This window comes from Aricia agestis, chromosome 1 (assembly GCF_905147365.1).
Source record: "Aricia agestis chromosome 1, ilAriAges1.1, whole genome shotgun sequence".
Lineage (NCBI taxonomy): Eukaryota > Metazoa > Arthropoda > Insecta > Lepidoptera > Lycaenidae > Aricia > Aricia agestis.
The window spans coordinates 557,600-575,852 of NC_056406.1; the positions used below are offsets into that span (position 1 = coordinate 557,600).

Here is an 18,253-nt window from a genome sequence, read left to right on the forward strand (position 1 = left end):
TATTTATTTTTATTTATTTATTTATCTATGGGCATAATTATCAGGCATCTGTCAAGTGTCAACTACACTCTACAGCCGTGTTCGTTTAATTTTTTCGCAGTTTGGCAGCTGACTGTCAACTTCATAATTGAGTGTCATGTTCAATAAAATCCTAAAGCCGGCGCCAGACATGGGCTTCAAAGTTTGAGCAAACTTTGCACAAATAGGAAAATGCCAGCAATTAATTTGCACAAATAGTCAAATGTCAGTGCCACACTTGGCAAATTTGTGTATTTGATCACATGTCTGGCGCCCGCCCAATATCTGTCAGAACCATTGAGGTAGTATAGACTGGAGAGAGCCTTATATCGGTGTATAAGCGTCAAAAGCGTGTAATGTTATGTCCTACTTACTAGGACATAACAAAGGAGTCGGTCTGCATATTTCATGTAATAAAAATGTTAATAAAGGTTTTTAGTGAACATTTATACACCGATATAAGGCATGCGGCTAATACTACAGACCACAGACTACTTAGAAGAACTGACGTTCTACAGACTACAGCTGATCAAAGCAGCTGATTATCAAAATTGTACTGACAAGTGACAGTTGTGTAATGTGTTGTTTCATGTTTGCGCTCAAGTACCTACCAAAAAAAAATAATAAAGTAAAATTTTATGCGAAAAGTATTGGGATTTGGGAAAAGTGTAATAATGTATCTACAAATATATACTAGTAATCTGTGATAATGTATATATTTTTATCGCTGAAATCAACTTGCGCATTTTGAGTTTATTTAGTCTTTATGTAACTTTATAAAATGATCCACAGGCATTTTCAGTAATTATTGTAAGTATTTTTGTATATTCATTATTTTATTGCAATATTTAAGTATCAAGTTTTTACTTTCTATGCTGATGGATGCTACTAATTACTTTTTCACAATGATATTCTACTTTTTCATACAATATCATTGCTTTTTCAGATATTTTCTTAGATAAAGTAAATAAGCTTTATACATTCTTATTTACGCTTTCGTTCTTTGTTTACGGTTAGAAACTCATCCATACTCAATATTATAAATGCGAAAGTGTGTCTGTCTGTTAGCACTTCACGCCCAAACCGCTGAACCAATTTTGCTGAGTTTTGGTATGGATTTACTTTGAGCCCCGAGAAAGGACATAGGATACTTTTTATCCCGGGAAAATGTACGGTTCTCGCGCGATAAATGTTTTATGGCGCAACGGACTCGTCACTAGTGGCGGTGTCATCGCTCTGCACGGTCCCTATGTCCAATGAGGTTTTTATATATATTATATATATATATATATATATATATATATATATATATATATATATATATATATATATATATATATATATATGTTTTATGGCGCAACGGAGTTGCGGGCATCTAGTCTTTTACTTTAATCCTTCGATCGCGGATCCTTGGAAATTAGTTGTTGTTCTCGCGGCCGCATGTGGCCACTTAGGAGTGTAAGTATCAAATCATTTTATAGTCTAACAAATAAAAAAATCACTTATAAACTAGCCGGGGTCATAGATAATGCGAAGCCAAAGTCACTCACAAGTTACTTCTTTTATTCGCATCGTGTCGCTGGCTCGCTGCTGTTACGACGCCCTCTATAATTTCTGCACGGTCCCTATAGCGCTTTTTCCATTTGACTAAATTTAGAAGTTCTAATTAGGATCCTAAAAAGAAGACTATTTAGAAGCTTCTGATCCCACTTGTCCTAATTTCGTAACTAAATCAGTTGTGACTTGTGAGTTGTGACCAAGCGGCGACTTCGGCCAGACGTCTTCTTAATGGTTCCAGTTCTGTCAAAGCAACAAAAAATTGATCTTCTCGTAGGCTTAGCTGTTGACTCAATAAAAATAAATAAAAGTCGTAAAAGATGGATGAATGAATTTTTACTCCACGAAAAATTATCAAACATGAACTTTCTGAACTACTTGGAACCAGCAGCCTTTAGAAATTACCTACGAATGGATTCCAGGGTCCCTAGACAAAATCCAAGCATTTTCCGTGCAAGCGTATTCCGCTCACGCTAAGGACTTGACATCCGTATAACCATGTATTATATATTTTCTTTAAGCGTATAATAGCCGTGTTCGTTTAATTTTTTCTTAGTTTGGCAGCTGACTGTCAACTTCATAATTGAGTGTCATGTTCAATAAAATACTAACAATTTCTGTCAGATTTTAGAATATGACACTCACACTGACACTAATTTTTAACTTTGCGCATGCGCAATGTGCATTGAAAAACGAAACGAACACGACTAACATAATATTTTTATGTCGGCTATACACTCTCGCCGAGAGCTCTCGGGCGAGAGTCTCGTGCGAGAGCCCCTTGCCCGAGTGCGATCATGTACATTCTCGCTTAGTTCAATCGCAGTTATGAACTCAGAGAAGATGGACCATTATTTTTCTCTATGAGATGGACGAAAACACTTCTCTTGCATCTGCCGTAGCTCTCTGTGCTATGATCTATTATAAATAATTAGTAATTACTAAATATTTACACAATAAAAATTTAAAAAAACGCGAAACGTATCTACGATCAATGATCATTGATCAACATTCACCATGCATCGAAAGATATTATCATTGCAATCCAAAGACCTATAATCATATTTAAATTTATTTGTCACAGATAATGACTTATAATGACGTTTATTATTGTTATTTTTCTATTCTGTACTGTCTATCGGCGCGACTTGTAGTGAAAAACGAGAGAGTGTAAAGTAATGCGCTCGCTTTCCTCGCGAGACCCTTTGTCTCGGGCGCAAAATACCGACACCAGACCGAGAGGGTCCGAGACAGGCGAGACGAGGCGAGCGCACCCATTTACACTCTCGCACTCGGGCCGCCTCGCTGTGTCTCGGCGAGAGTGTACAGCCGACATTACATAAAGCTTAGGCCAAACCTACGCGACCAGGCGACTGCGAAGCGGAGCGTCAAGTTGTCAAATGTGTGTTTTGTATATTATGTAGAAATGAGATAGTGGTAGGGAGCACTTAAACCACAGCACTTCTATTTAAAAGTTTATTTGAAGGAGAGGAATGGTAAAAGCACAGGCTAAAGCAAGCATAAAAATTTATGCGAAAGCCAGAAAATCAAAATACGTTCGCTATAATTATTTAGAAAAGGAAGACTTAATTTTAAGTACAATTGATCGAGAGCGTAAGGTGTCGGGCGCGCATCGAGCGATACGCGTTCCGTGTCAAGATAATATTTCTGACTGGCCGACTGGCGATCGGTGGCCGCCGGCGGCGGCCGGTCCCCGTCCCCCGCGCCCCGCGCTCGCATGAACCGGACCGGTTCGAGCGCGTCGCAGGAGACGCGGCGGAGGGGGGCCGTCCGGCCCGCAACTATATATAACAATATGTGATTGTCCGTCGCACGTCTAACAAAATTTAAAAATGAAATGTTTTACTTAAATTATTATTTAGTTGTAAGGTATAAGATGTTTTAGATAATTTTAGAACAATGTAATCTTAAAATATAACTTATGTATATTTTAAGATTACATATAGATTTTTAAGATTACATTTTTAATTAGCTTATGTAATTTATTTATTTATATGATTTTGACAATGTAAATACATATTTTTTTAGCTGTTATATAACTCCTTTATTTTATATGCACACTTAGGTAAGTAGTTAGTAAGTTAGACTAGTTACACTACATATACAAAAAACACATTTGACAACTTGATGCTCCACTTCGCAGTCACCTGGTCGCGCAGGTTTGGCCTAAGCTTTAATCGGGTGAGTGTTATATATATATTTTTTTCAATTTAACACCTAATAATTAAAAAAATCAAATAAAAATGTTTTGTATTTTTATTATTTTTATTATATATATAATAAAAATAACTAGATGTTCCGCGCTGCCCCTAAGCAGTATTAGCCCAGGGCCCCCAAAAGGTTGAGGGGGTGACAAATTCAAGATCCGCCCCTGTGCCTAACACTGAAAGAATTTTTTAAATCGGACCAGTAGTTCCTGAGAGTTTTTCCGATTTTGTACACTAATTAGGATCCTAACTTTGTAAATGCTATTTCACTTGACTAACTTTAGATAATGAATCATTTAGACGTCTAAATTTAGTAAGGTTAAGGTCATAATCATTGAGATACTATTACTCTAATACTACTACTATAATATTTAAAGAAATAAGAATTCTGACCGTCACATCTCAATACATTTTGGAAAATCTCTTATATGTTAGAAAGAACATAAATATTTTCAAAAAGAAAAGTGATAATCATAATGTAAATACTAGAAATAAGAACAAGTTAGCAATACCAATGTTCAGACTAGCCAAAATAAGCAAATCCTTTAAAGGCCAATGTATACGCCTATACAATAAAATCCCAGAAAATGTTCAAAATCTACCTTTAAACAAATTTAAAAAAGCAGTTAAAGAACGTTTGTGTGCTAAAGCGTATTATAAAGTCAATGATTTCTTCGAGGACAGCACACCTTGGGAATAGGGTGGCTCCATGCAGGTTACTTTTCTTTTAATTTTGTTACATAGCTGTAAGCCATAACATTGTAATTTTCCATTTTTTTAGTAAAAGATGGCCCCGTGCGAGTTTCTTACGCCGGTTGTTCTCGGCGGGGTAGTTCCCGAACCGGTGGTAGGCAACGTAGTTTCTTCGTTCGACTTTCAAAAAGTGTATCATGATACCCATTTTGAATAATAAGATATTTTATTTATTTTTATTTATTTATTTATCTATGGGCATAATTATCAGGCATCTGTCAAGTGTCAACTACACTCTACAGCCGTGTTCGTTTAATTTTTTCGCAGTTTGGCAGCTGACTGTCAACTTCATAATTGAGTGTCATGTTCAATAAAATCCTAAAGCCGGCGCCAGACATGGGCTTCAAAGTTTGAGCAAACTTTGCACAAATAGGAAAATGCCAGCAATTAATTTGCACAAATAGTCAAATGTCAGTGCCACACTTGGCAAATTTGTGTATTTGATCACATGTCTGGCGCCCGCCCAATATCTGTCAGAACCATTGAGGTAGTATAGACTGGAGAGAGCCTTATATCGGTGTATAAGCGTCAAAAGCGTGTAATGTTATGTCCTACTTACTAGGACATAACAAAGGAGTCGGTCTGCATATTTCATGTAATAAAAATGTTAATAAAGGTTTTTAGTGAACATTTATACACCGATATAAGGCATGCGGCTAATACTACAGACCACAGACTACTTAGAAGAACTGACGTTCTACAGACTACAGCTGATCAAAGCAGCTGATTATCAAAATTGTACTGACAAGTGACAGTTGTGTAATGTGTTGTTTCATGTTTGCGCTCAAGTACCTACCAAAAAAAAATAATAAAGTAAAATTTTATGCGAAAAGTATTGGGATTTGGGAAAAGTGTAATAATGTATCTACAAATATATACTAGTAATCTGTGATAATGTATATATTTTTATCGCTGAAATCAACTTGCGCATTTTGAGTTTATTTAGTCTTTATGTAACTTTATAAAATGATTGACAAATCCTTACGGCATTTAAATCTTTTTGCGCGGTTTTTTCGGAAACCAGTGCATATTTCGAATATAAGATGGTTTTCTGCAGCAGCAGTAAAAGAAGACTTAAACTTGGACTTGTTGAAAGCGTATAATGAAGACATAAGGGCTGGCAAGTTATTTTAATAATATAGGATTAAGGTTTTATGTATTGCCTTCCAGGCATATTATATGATTAATATTTTAGGATGACTATAAAATTGTAGTCAGTTTTCAATAGTTTTCACCCGCAGGAGGCGTGGTCCCGGTGTTCAAGAAAGCTCTACTGTTTCCGTCCAGAACAGCGTTACAAGATAACTTTGGTACTTACACATACAGAGAGGTGTATGATGCCGCATCTGCACTCAGTAAGAGTATTGCTAAACAGTTAAGTAAGTATTGTTTTTTACTACTTATATTATGTAATACTTTGTTATATTTGATAGAGTGTTACAATAAATATTTAAGTTAATTAGAGTTACATAATATCATAATAGGTTTAGATTTATTAGTAAGTAATTTTGCAGGAGGAAAATGTAACAAAAATATTTGTGAGATAAAATATTTTAGATAACTTTTATTATAGTTCACAAATCATGTATCAAATTGAGTACATTACTAATAAATTATATTTTACATAGTTTTTTAAGCATTTGCTGCTATCATTAACTTCTATAATATTAGAACTGCTTTAGCATCTAGAAACTTTTTATGCAATTTAATATTATCATCTGCCATAGATAAACTTTCAATATTTGAACAATATCTGAGTATATTGCACTTGTAAGGATTGTATGATTGTACTTGTTGTGTTTAACTTTTTTTATAAACCTACTTAAAAAAAGAATGTTATCAATTTGACCTGTATGTATGTATGTATCTCCGAAACTACAAGTTCGATTTAAATAATTCTTATTTTGTTGCACTAGCTACTAGGTACTGTTCAACTTAGGGAATACTGCAAGTTTCATCAAAGTTGGTTCCATAGCTTTGAGATAGGACATTTTAATTTTCAATTACATACAATTTTGGAGTTGGTATTCTTTTTTTAAAATACTATTACCTATTTTGTTTTTAAATTCAAATCTTCATGTTTTACAGTAGGTGAAAAAGAGTGTACAATATGTTACATGTGCCCAAACAATGTCACTCATGTTGTAGTGCAGTGGGCCATTTGGATGACTGGGAATATTGGTAAGTGTTTATAAGTTATTATTTTTTAGCCTTTTTTCCGAATTGTCTGTTAGTAGCACAAAATAGAAAAAAATAACTGGAAAGAGCTGGAGGAGGCCTTTGCCAACAGGCACACCAAATTAAGTGTTTATTTAAAGTACTGTAAGCATAAGTATTAATCCATCATCAAATAGATCTGTGTGTGTCGTAAGAAACACTGTAGTGCTAATGTAAGTTAAAATGTCTTTCCAGCCGTCCCTCTCACACCTCTTCACCCCCAAGAGATGCTCAAGTACTTTGTAACGGACAGCTACTCCAACTTGATCATCTGCACCGAGGACTATGAGAAGCGCCTGCAACCTGTAGCACAAGAGTTGAAGAGACCTCTGATCGTGTACAACAAGACAGACCTGGACAGAGCTGCGACGTCACGCGACGAGGGGAGCCTCTCCAACTCCTTCTATGCCAAAACGGAAGCCATGCTCATTTACACGAGTGGTAAGTAGCGCTTAAGTTATTGATTTGCAATGTTATTGTGTGAGAATTCTATGTAGGTATGTAGGCTAACTTAACAATTATATGTATGTAAAGAGAATGGAAAATTTACTTTTATCGTTATTTGCATAATGTTTACTTCATTTGAAAATGAATGCATTCATATTGTATTTGAACTTTATTTTTATTTTTATTTTATTTTATTTAGGTAACAAACAGCCATTATACAAAAATGCTTAAATATAAGTTTACAATCAAGCCTAAAGTACCATTACTTAATATAAAACTAAACACATATTATGGTGAATTCGTAGCGTTGAGTCATTTGAACACATTGTGTATTACATACAAAAGTTTAAAGTAAGTACTTAATATATGGTAATATTACAATAATAACACCTCATTATAATAATAACACCTTACAATCATCTTACAATATATTATTGTACATATAAATGTTTACAGCTGTATCTAACATGAGTCTAAAATTATTGTATAATCAAATCACGCACTTTTGATTTATATGATAATAAGTTGTTGCAAAATATGTCAACAGTGTTCAAATTTTTGTTATAGTGGTCACAAGCACGACGAACAAAAGAGTTTTTTGAGTAGTTGGTTCGTGAGAGAGGGATATGAAATGTATTCTTTGCTCTTGTTAAAAAGTTTGGGATTTTAAAAGAAATATGTTCTAATAATGAAGATGAATCAATATAATTGTGTATTATTTTAAATAAAAATATAGCATCTAAATATTGGCGCCTCATTTGTAATGGTTGCATGTTATGTCTCAATTGGGATGACTTGTAATCACAGAATTTAGTATTAGTTATATAATCTAATGATTTTAGAAATTTATTTTGGATTTTTTCAATTCTTGCAATGTGTATTTCGCATTGAGGGCTCCAAACCATGCTTCCAAATTCTAGAATACTACGTACATAAGCATAATATAAAACTTTTAAAGTTTCGGGCTTTTTGAAGGGTTTACCTAGACGTAGAATTAAGCCTAGTTGTTTATATGCTTTCGACACAATAGTGTCTATGTGGTGATTAAAATGAAGTTTGGAGTCAACGATCATACCTATATCGCGTATTTTATCAACGCGTTTGATTTTGATGTTGTCAATCACATAGTCAAAACAAATAGGGTTATGTCTGCGCGTAAACGAGATAGTGTAACATTTGTCGACATTAAGAAAGAGTTGATTAGTCTTACAGTAATATTCAAAGTTATTAATATCCGACTGAAGTTTCGCGCAGTCAGAAAGAGACTGTACAATTCTGAAAATTTTTGTGTCATCAGCAAATAAAAGGTGACAGGAATCGTTTAGTGAGCATCCTATATCGTTTATGTACAGCGTGAAAAGAAATGGCCCAAGATGGGGTCCTTGTGGAATTCCTGATGGAATTGCAAGGAAACTTGATTGAAAACCTTTAATGGCAACGGCCTGACTCCTATTTCTCAAATAGGATTCAATCCACCTAAGTAGATCGCCGTGTATCCTTGATAACTTGTTTAATAATAAATTATGATTAATTTTATCAAAAGCTTTAGAAAAATCGGTATACACGGCATCTACCTGGCATCCAACATCAAGAGCATTAGAGATAAAAGTTGTGTAAGAAACAAGGTTGGTGTTTACACTTCGGCCGCGAAGGAATCCATGCTGTTCGATCCCTATATGGTGATGGATTTGGCTTGCAAGTTCATCAGTAATAATTTTTTCGAAATTTTTTCCAAATATATTTAATTTAGAGATGGGTCTATAATTAACGATGTTACTTTTGTTACTACTTCCTTTAGGTATTGGTGTAATTAGAGCTTTTTTCCATATTTTTGGGAAGTGACCCTCACTAATTTATTTCTTATATATGATTGTAAGAGGCAGAGACAGTTCTTTGTACAGTTTTGTTATTAATATGGGGTGAATATTATCACAGCCTGCACCTTTATGTAGGGTCAAGGAGGCAACAGTGACTCATATGTTTTTCAAAAAGGTAAATTAAATATAAATTATGACGGGATTAATGTGAAACTTTTGCATATTGTTAATTAACTATTATAGTTTAATTTTGAATCAACACAAATCCATAAAATAAGTAAAAAATAAAATAAATAATAGAAAATAAAAATAAAACTTTTGAGCCACTGTGCACACCCATGTGTACACAGTGACCCAACCCTGTGGTCCACAGTGTCTCTAAAGGTACACAGTGACTCATCAAAAGGAGTAATAAAAAAATCGAGAATTAATCCAGGTTTTATTTATTAATTAAAGAAAAAACAAATAAGTTTTTATTTCTCTTACACTAAAACAAACGCATGGATCATCTTACTTGTCAGACAATCAGGTGATCAGCCTGCATTGTCCTAACCAAACTTGGAAATAACATGTTTCCAACGCGGGAATCGAACCCACGACCTCCGAGTCAAGAGCCGCGCTCTATACCACTAGACCACGGAGGCGTTAAAAAAGCTATGGTAACATTCATTTTGTAGTGTTTTTTCTTTTTTGCGTAAAGATATAAACTCTGCTTGGTCTAGGCTATTGCCATATTTTTTCCATCTCGAATGAATTTTTTCTTTTTTGCGAATTAATTTAATTAAAGCTCTAGAGTACCAGGGAGGATATCTGTTATTAATACTATTTTTTTGGGAACAAATTTATCTATTAATTGGTATAAAATTTTGTAAAAATGTGCTACTGCACTTTCTGTATCAAGATATTGCAGCTGCTCAACCCAGTTTATATCTAAAATACTACTACTGATGCTTTCAAAATCTGCCATCTGATAGATATGTTTCAGACGGTCTTTATCCTTTAAATACAATACTGAGGTTAAAGTAAAATTTATCTCGAGCGATTTATGGTGATCATCTTCGGGAGTAAGTGGTGAAGAACATGCAGTAACATTGCAGTTATAATTGCTCAAAACTAAGTCAAGAATTCTACCATTTGTATTAAAACAATTATTGTATTGTGACATATTACAAAGATTCATAAAGCCGGATAAAAGCATAACTTTTTTGTCATTTTTTGGGTTAAGTAATCTAATATTTTTGTCCGTGGGAGAGCCATTCTTCGGCACGAATGGGCCGGCTCGACCGGAGAAATACCACGGCCTCACAGAAAACCGGCGTGAAACAGCGCTTGCGCTGTGTTTCGCTGAGTGAGTGAGTTTACCGGAGGCCCAATCCCCTACCCCCCTAGAAATATAAATAATAGAAAGCTCCAAATTGTTTAAACGAGAGAATTGATCTTGGAGGTTATTTTGTGCAGTTAACTCCAATATAGTTTCGTTTGCTTGATCGAGGTTTTTTTGCAAAGCATTGATAGTAGGTATGTTTTGTTCCACTGAAGACAGTCTTCCTTCTACGCAATTAAAGCGAAAATCTAAATCGTTCCATTTTTGATGGAGATCTTGAATTCCTTGAACGGTATTTTGGATATCCGTTTTTATGGTGTTAAATTCTGTTTTCAAAGTTTTAAAGTCCTCGCGAAACGACTTTATTTCTTTGTATAAGTCAGCTAGTGAAAGGTTGTCCGCAGATGTTTGAGTTTTGCACGCAAAACAACGCCATGTTGCTTTTTTCTCAGACTCCATTTTGCGATAACTATTTTCTGTTATTCCGGCGCAGGAATAATGATAATCGCCATTACATTTGACACAAAACACTGAGTCTACTACAGTTTCAGAACACTTTACACAAACCGGCATTGTTATTATTAGGTACAGCGTTCGTAAATAAATCTGAGAAATAAATTGACTATGCGCTACGAATCAGTAGCGCATATCAGCTTATTTATGATATGCGCTACTGATTCGTAGCGCATTTTATGTTATGAAAGATAGTTGAGTTACCAATTAACATTATAAATGTCATTAATGTTAATTTCTATAAGTAGGTATTCGCTTTTGGCGTTTAAAGTTTAGTAGAAAAAACTGCTTAATTTTGAGGTTTATTATTAATCTCTCTTGTTATTTTGAGTGTTATATGGAATGTGTTGCAGGCACGACGAGCAAGCCGAAGGGCGTGGTGTGGACGCACAGCATGCTGGCGTCGGCGACGGCGGCGCTGCACGCGGCGTGGCGGTACAGCGCGGCGGACGTGGTGCTGCACGCGCTGCCGCTGCACCACATACACGGCCAGCTCAACTCGCTGCACGCCTCGCTCGCCGCCGGCGCACGGTAAGGGCGCGGTGTGGACGCACAGCATGCTGGCGTCGATAGTGATAAATCATTCGTTAAAAAGATATCTGTCTGTTTTGTCTTTTACAGAAATCATTCGCAATGCATTTGACAAAAATTGTCAAGTCGACGCAGTGTACACCGACTTTGCGAAGGCTTTCGACAAAATTTCCCACTATATCCTATTATTAAAACTCTGGAATCTTGGTGTCCATGGTGATCTGTTTCGTTGGTTAAGTTCTTATGTACAAAATAGATGTCAAGTCGTAGTATTACAGGGGTTTACATCTAATTATAAACAAATAACATCTGGTGTCCCGCAAGGATCACACTTGGCACCCATACTCTTTATACTATACATTAACGACTTAAGCAGCGCTTTAAAAAATAGCAATTCCCTCCTATATGCCGATGATACTAAAATTTTTAGAATTATAAAAAATGTACATGATTGCGAACTTCTCCAAAATGATTTAACTACTTTCGAAAATGAATGTTCTAAAAATAACCTCTTTCTTAATTCTGACAAATGCAATATAATTACTTTTAGTCTAAAACGCAAGCCAATTTTATTTAATTATAAACTTAATGGAAAAATTTTAGAGAGAACTTCAGAGATTCGGGTTCTTGATGTCTTGATGGACTCAAAACTAACGTTTGTTTCACATATCAATAAAATTCTTACTAAAGCCTACAAACAAATGGGATTTATTCTACGTGTTTCTAAGCCATTTAAAAATTTATTTACTTATAAAATATTGTATTATAGTTATGTTCGCAGTCACTAAGTTAGAGTTAGAGTTTGCTAGTACGGTGTGGTCTCCACAATATAAATTTCACTGTGAAAGAATAGAAACACTGCAGAAAAAATTTGTAAAGTGTCTAGAATTTAGAATGGGTAATGTTTATACTAATTACGAACTGTCAATTTCTAAATATAAAATACTTAATTTAGCCAAGCGTCGCATAGTTGGTGACGTTGTATATTTGTATAAAATAATTAATAATATTGTAGACACACCTGAGCTACTTAAAAATATTGAGTTTCGTGTGCCCCGGAGACAAGAAAGAATTGTAAGAAAAAGAAACCTGTTTAGCGTCCCACAATTTAATATATATATATATATATATATATATATATATATATATATATATATCTGACAACACTCCCTGGGTAAGACAAATTATTTGATTTTCGTCATGATTCCTAAAAATCTTTATAGAAAAATATCCAAAGAACTGAACTTATAATTAGTATAATACAAACCAATGGTATGTCGGCGTTTGCTAGGATCCGCATGCTGCCGTCGTTCGCGTCGCACGCGGTGTGGGCGGAGCTGCTGGGCCGCGCGGTCGTTGCCGCCGCCGGAGACGGGACCGCCACGGAGGGAGCTAAGGTTAGTTCTGAGAAAAATTAAATGCCACCTGCACTTAACAGCTTATCTGTTTAGTGTAGACATCCATCTGATAAGAGAGCCCTAAACAAAGCCTGCTCAGATCTAAAGAATTAATTTGCCACAGAGCAAAACGCTGCATTTGAAAAATTCCTAGAATCCTTGAAACCTGAAAAGCACTCTAACTACTCCCTCTGGAGAGCAGCAAAACACTACAATCAGCCAGCTCAGTTCAAACCCCCCTTAAAAAATGAAGACTCAGGTTGGGCTAGGTCTAATAAGGATAAAACTGAATTGTTCGTTTGACATCTCTCCAAAGTATTTCGATCCAACGATGCTTGTCCACAAATAGACGAATCACCAATTAATGGAGCATTCTCTCAACCTTTTAAAATGGAATTTCTAATGTCACCAACAACACCCAACAAAGTCAAAGGCATCATACGCAACTTCAAACAAAAATATCTCCGGGATTTGACTTAATCACCCCCAGGGTCCTTAAAGAACTCCCCAAGAAAACAATAGTCTTTTTAACATATCTAATGAATGGCATCCTTAGAACCTCTCACTATCCTAGTCTATGGAAAGTCTCACAAATTATAATGGTTTACAAATCTGGGAAGCCATAGAATGAAGTATCATCGTACAGACCGATCAGCCTTCTACCGATCCTGTCGAAGATCTTCGAAAAAATCGTCGCCAAAAGATTGTCAGCTGTCCTATCTGATAGAAACGTCATCCCCAACCATCAATTCCGTCGATGCCATGGCACTATTGAACAGGTCCACAGGGTTGCGATATAATAACTTCTGCGCTGCAAAACAAGGAATACTGCTCGGCCGCATTCCTAGAAGTTCAGCAGGCTTTCGATAGAGTGTGACACAACTCACAACTCACAAGTGACTGCTCTACAAAATTGGGACTGCTCTACAAAATTAAAACGCTTCTCCCACATACATATTATTTACTCCTTCCGTCCTACCTTAAAGACAGAGTGTTCCAAGTGAAAGAACGTGACGCAAGATCTGGGTTTGATGACATTAGAGCAGGCGTACCACAGGGCTCAGTCCTTGGTCCGATTTTGTACTCTATCTTTACATCAGACATACCGGTTCCAAACTATATCACCGTAGGCACTCATGCCGATGACACCGCTGTTCTAGCATGCCACCGGTATTCCTTATACGACTCTCTCAAACTCCATATATCTCAACTCCAAAGTGGACTTGATCAAATAAGCAACTGGGTGAGCATGTGGCGCATTAGAGCGAGTGCAGCAAAGTCCACACAGATCACTTCCCTCACCCTAAGAAAATACTATTTTCCACCAGTTTTACAATCCATCGTACTACTTCCTCACGCTGACTCAGTGAAATATTAAAAAAAAATAGGAAACCTCAGATTAAAGCAAAAACAGACGAATTAAATATAAGATACAAAGACCTGACTTGCTTCTTGGTAGAAATTCAAAATTGAGCTCAAAGAAAAAATAGCTAGTCTACAAAACAGTACTAAAACCCATCTGGTCTTCAGCTCTGGGGTAGTGCTGCCATATGCAACATAGAAAATATATTGTAAAGATATGAAAATATAATATTGAGCGGAATCTTCAATGCACACTGCGGGGCTAAAATGGTCGCATTGAAGAATCATGATATGAATCATAATATGATTCATTTTTCTAAAATGGCAAATGCAACTCTACTTGCAATTCATTTCTGTATTTTTGTACTGATTTGACATTTGTCAGTTTGACAGTTTTAACAATTCATTTGCTGAATTGATTGAGAGGAATTGCTAAATGTGACCATTTTAGCCCTGCTGGTATATAAGAAATAGTGAACTCCATGAAATCATAGCCATACCAACCATCAAAGAGGAAATCTCTAAAATATCATACACCAGATACAAGCTACGCTTAAATTACCACCCTAATGACCTTGCCCACGGTCTCCTCGAAGAAAGCCGTTACGGTCGTCTCAAACGCCACAGCCCACAACATATTGGACCTGGATAACAGACTCTAGCCAATTTAATATAGATGCCTAGTTACTGAACTTAAGCCTCTGAGCCGCCAAATCCACTTCGTCATATCTTAATATATATATATTCTTGTGTGCGTGTGTATGTGACTGAACTCCTCCTAAACGACTGGACCATTTTTTGTGTGTGTTCGTGGAGATTCGAGAATGGTTTAGATTTACAGTTTGGTCTACTGGAAAATGTTTTTTCAATTAATTTCTTATTTATAAGGAGTTGTTGATTTTGGAATGTTTTACATTAGATCCGGCGGACGGCGCTATCATCGCATTCAATATTATTCTATTTCAATTTTAGTTTGTCCTGACAGATGGTGCTACGATTAATTTGAAAAAAATTTTGTTATTCAATTCATGTGCTGATTAAAATATTAAATAAATAACACATAGGCTACAATTTTAACCGACTTTCAAAATGGGGGAGGTGTTATGTTCGTTTTCTTATATTCGACGATTACTCCGCCGTTTGTTAACCGATTTTCGAGGGAACTCCTCAAAACTTATAGGGAAACATATGGTGACTTCGGTTTCGTGAGAAGTATTCTAAGCATATGCTACCAACAAGTAAGATTTTGCACCGAGATATACCTGGTATACCGTGGTTCGGAAGGTGCTGAGAGAATTCCTGATTCTTTATAGATACAAGTTTGGGAGTTTCGGCGTTGTTTTAAGAACAGAAAGCATATGCTACTATGCAAATTACATTCTTCATCATCATCATCACTACCATATTATACCATTTCATAGTCTTTTAGATCGAGACTCGAGTTTGTCAAGCGATAATTAAAAAAAATCTATATCTACCTAATATTATAAACCTGAAGAGTATGTTTGCTTGAACGCGTCAATCTCAGAAACTACAGGTCCGATTTAAAAACTTATCTTAGTGTTGATTGATAGTGATGATTAGATGATAGATCATTTATCGAGTAAGACTCATCATTTATCGAGAAGGTTATATTATATTATTACTCTAAGACTAATACGACAGAAGAAACTCAGGAAAATGTGGGAAAAACGGGGGAAATATTTTTTATGGGAAAATGTACCTACGGATTCTGTAAAATTTCTAATTTACGCGGGCGAAGCCGCGCGGGACATCTAGTCTACTTATAACCTTCTGGTTGATCGCAGATAACAAGGGAAAGAAAAAAAAATATTGTTGAAAAAAACGAAATCAATTTTGTGGCGTGCCCGTTGTGTGGTGTGCGACTTTCTGCTTTGCTACCTTCACTAGACAGACAAAAATATATTTTGGGAAAAGATATACATATTTTTTAACTAAATAAATGTAAGTAAATCTCGTTGTATCATTTGTATCATCTGCACAGAGCGGGGCGCGCGTGACGGTGTTCCACGGCGTGCCGGCGATGTACTCGCGGCTGGCGGCGGACTGGAAGACGCTGTTCGCGGACGGCCGCACGCGCCGCCACGTGCGCGACACGCTCGCCCGCATGCGCCTCATGTGCGCCGGCTCCGCCCCCCTCCCCGACACCCTCTACGACCAGTGGCTCGAGGTAATTGCTTTACTGTGAGAATTAAACTAAAGAGATAAACTTTGGATCAGAAACACTGTTCAACATACACAGTATAAGGTTACCACATCCAGGATTTTGCCTCAATAACTTGAAACAGCCTATCTGGACAAGATATAGTTGTATTGTTTGATCATTACAGTTACTCAAGCAGACAGTCGGTGATTTGTTAAAAAGTGTTTTTTAAATTGCCGTCTATGCAATTACCTTACATATTTTGTCTCGACTCTCGATACAACTTTTTGAATGAAGAAAGAACTAACATTTTAAGGATTCTATGTCGGTAGCAGACATGTAAGTATTCCGCGGTCTCTTCCAGATCTCGGGTCACCGGCTGCTGGAGCGGTACGGCATGTCGGAGGTGGGCATGGCGCTGAGCAACCCGTACCGGCCGGCCGAGGCGCGCGCCGTCGGCTGCGTCGGCCTGCCGCTACCGGGCGTCGCCGCGCGCCTCGCCGCCGCCCCCGACCCCGCCCCCGGCGCTGCGGACGCGCCCCCCGCCGCCGACCAGCTGCAGCCGCTCGTCACCGTCGAGTGCGACGCACCCGACACACAGGTTACATGACATACTTAATAAGTAAATGAATAAACTTTTATTACAATTTTGACGTTTACACTATGCTATCTAGCATAGTCGTAAAAATAATAATTTATTGCTTTTTAAGTAACCTTTCAACTTTATCACTCCTCAGGTATCGCCGGAGGCGCTAGGCCTGGTGGCGGCGGACCCGGCGGCGGACGCGTGGGCGGCGCCGCGGGTGACGGAGCACGCGGCGGTGGCGGCGGCGAGGGCGGAGATGGAGGGCGGGTACCAGGGCGAGCTGCTGCTGCGCGGGCCGGCGGTTTTCTCGCGGTACTGGAACCGCCTGCCGCAGCTCAGCACCGCCGACTTCACGCCGGACGGCTGGTTTCGCACCGGCGACACGGCGGCCTGGGCCGGCGGCCGCTTCCGCATCCTCGGCCGCACTAGCGTCGACATCATCAAGAGCGGCGGGTACAAGGTGAGCGCGCTGCAGGTGGAGGCGGCGCTGCTGGCGACGGCGGGCGTGGCGGACGCGGCGGTGCTGGGCGTGGCGCACGCGGAGCTCGGCGAGGCGGTGGCGGCGGTGCTGGTGCTGCGCCCCGGCCGCGCGCTCTCCCTGCCCGAGCTGCGCGCCGCCGCCGCCGCCCGCCTGGCACCCTACCAGCTGCCGCGCGCGTTGCTCGTGGTCGACGCCATGTCGCGCAACGCCATGGGCAAGCTCGACAAGAAGGAGATCCGACGACTCTACGAGAAGGACTTGATGGCGCAGCTCAAGCGGTAGTCCCCACCTCCCATCCCCCGCCCTCTGCGACCGCGGCCCGCACACCGAGCTGTGCTGGCGTGGGTCCAAACTGCATTTATTGATTTGTCGTGTTTGTTTATTTATACAAATGTAAGTAATATTATCAGTATGACTGTAAAAAGTTATTACGTGGGTATGTAAGTATATAAATGTCTATTATTGCGAATTTTTACAAACAAGCGAACAGAACTTATTGACGGAGCCACAAAATGTTAACATGAAATTAATTAAGCTACAAATAATTATATTAATAATTATATATTAAAATTGTTACGAGCTCGAGTCGCCGCTGTCCGGCTGCGCTCGCGCACGACAAGCGACACGCGAAGGAGCAGCGGACGACGGTCAAACAGATTTTATTGACAAATATTGTTAATCAGGGTATATATTGTATCGTTGTTAATCACATTGTATACTCGTTTTGTTGTGATGTATATACTTTTGTTGAATATATGAATAAAAAACTACTCGTTTTTCGTTTATTTTAATAATATTTCAATCCATAAAACGCGCGCTCTCAAAACGATAACTCACTTCACGTTATTTAAAAAAAAA

General features: G+C 37.9%; 1 protein-coding gene across 2 annotated transcripts; it reads left to right on the top strand.

Moving 5' to 3' along the window:
* The first annotated feature begins 610 nt into the window (after positions 1-610).
* Positions 611-18,170, top strand: LOC121730549 (malonate--CoA ligase ACSF3, mitochondrial). Of its 2 annotated transcripts, XM_042119659.1 has the most exons (10): positions 611-799; positions 5,523-5,676; positions 5,798-5,935; positions 6,645-6,737; positions 6,969-7,214; positions 11,228-11,405; positions 12,697-12,802; positions 16,170-16,355; positions 16,693-16,929; positions 17,066-18,170. In XM_042119659.1, exons 2-10 carry the CDS (start codon positions 5,523-5,525, stop codon positions 17,675-17,677), a joined length of 1,950 nt encoding a protein of 649 aa, XP_041975593.1. In that variant the 5' UTR covers positions 611-799; the 3' UTR covers positions 17,678-18,170. The 2 variants fall into 2 exon arrangements, with proteins under 2 accessions (XP_041975593.1, XP_041975583.1); XM_042119649.1 differs by lacking the exon at positions 611-799 and having other exon boundaries at positions 5,334-5,676.
* The last annotated feature ends 83 nt before the right edge of the window (positions 18,171-18,253 follow it).

What these genes read in the sequence shown, in the direction of transcription:
- LOC121730549 (XM_042119659.1), top strand. Translation starts at nt 5,523, where the DNA reads ATGATTGACAAATCCTTACGGCATTTAAATCTTTTTGCGCGGTTTTTT. An exon ending in CATGCTCATTTACACGAGTG is followed by an intron (nt 7,215 to 11,227) that starts GTAAGTAGCGCT and finishes AATGTGTTGCAG; the next exon opens with GCACGACGAGCAAGCCGAAG. An exon ending in TCGCTCGCCGCCGGCGCACG is followed by an intron (nt 11,406 to 12,696) that starts GTAAGGGCGCGG and finishes GGCGTTTGCTAG; the next exon opens with GATCCGCATGCTGCCGTCGT.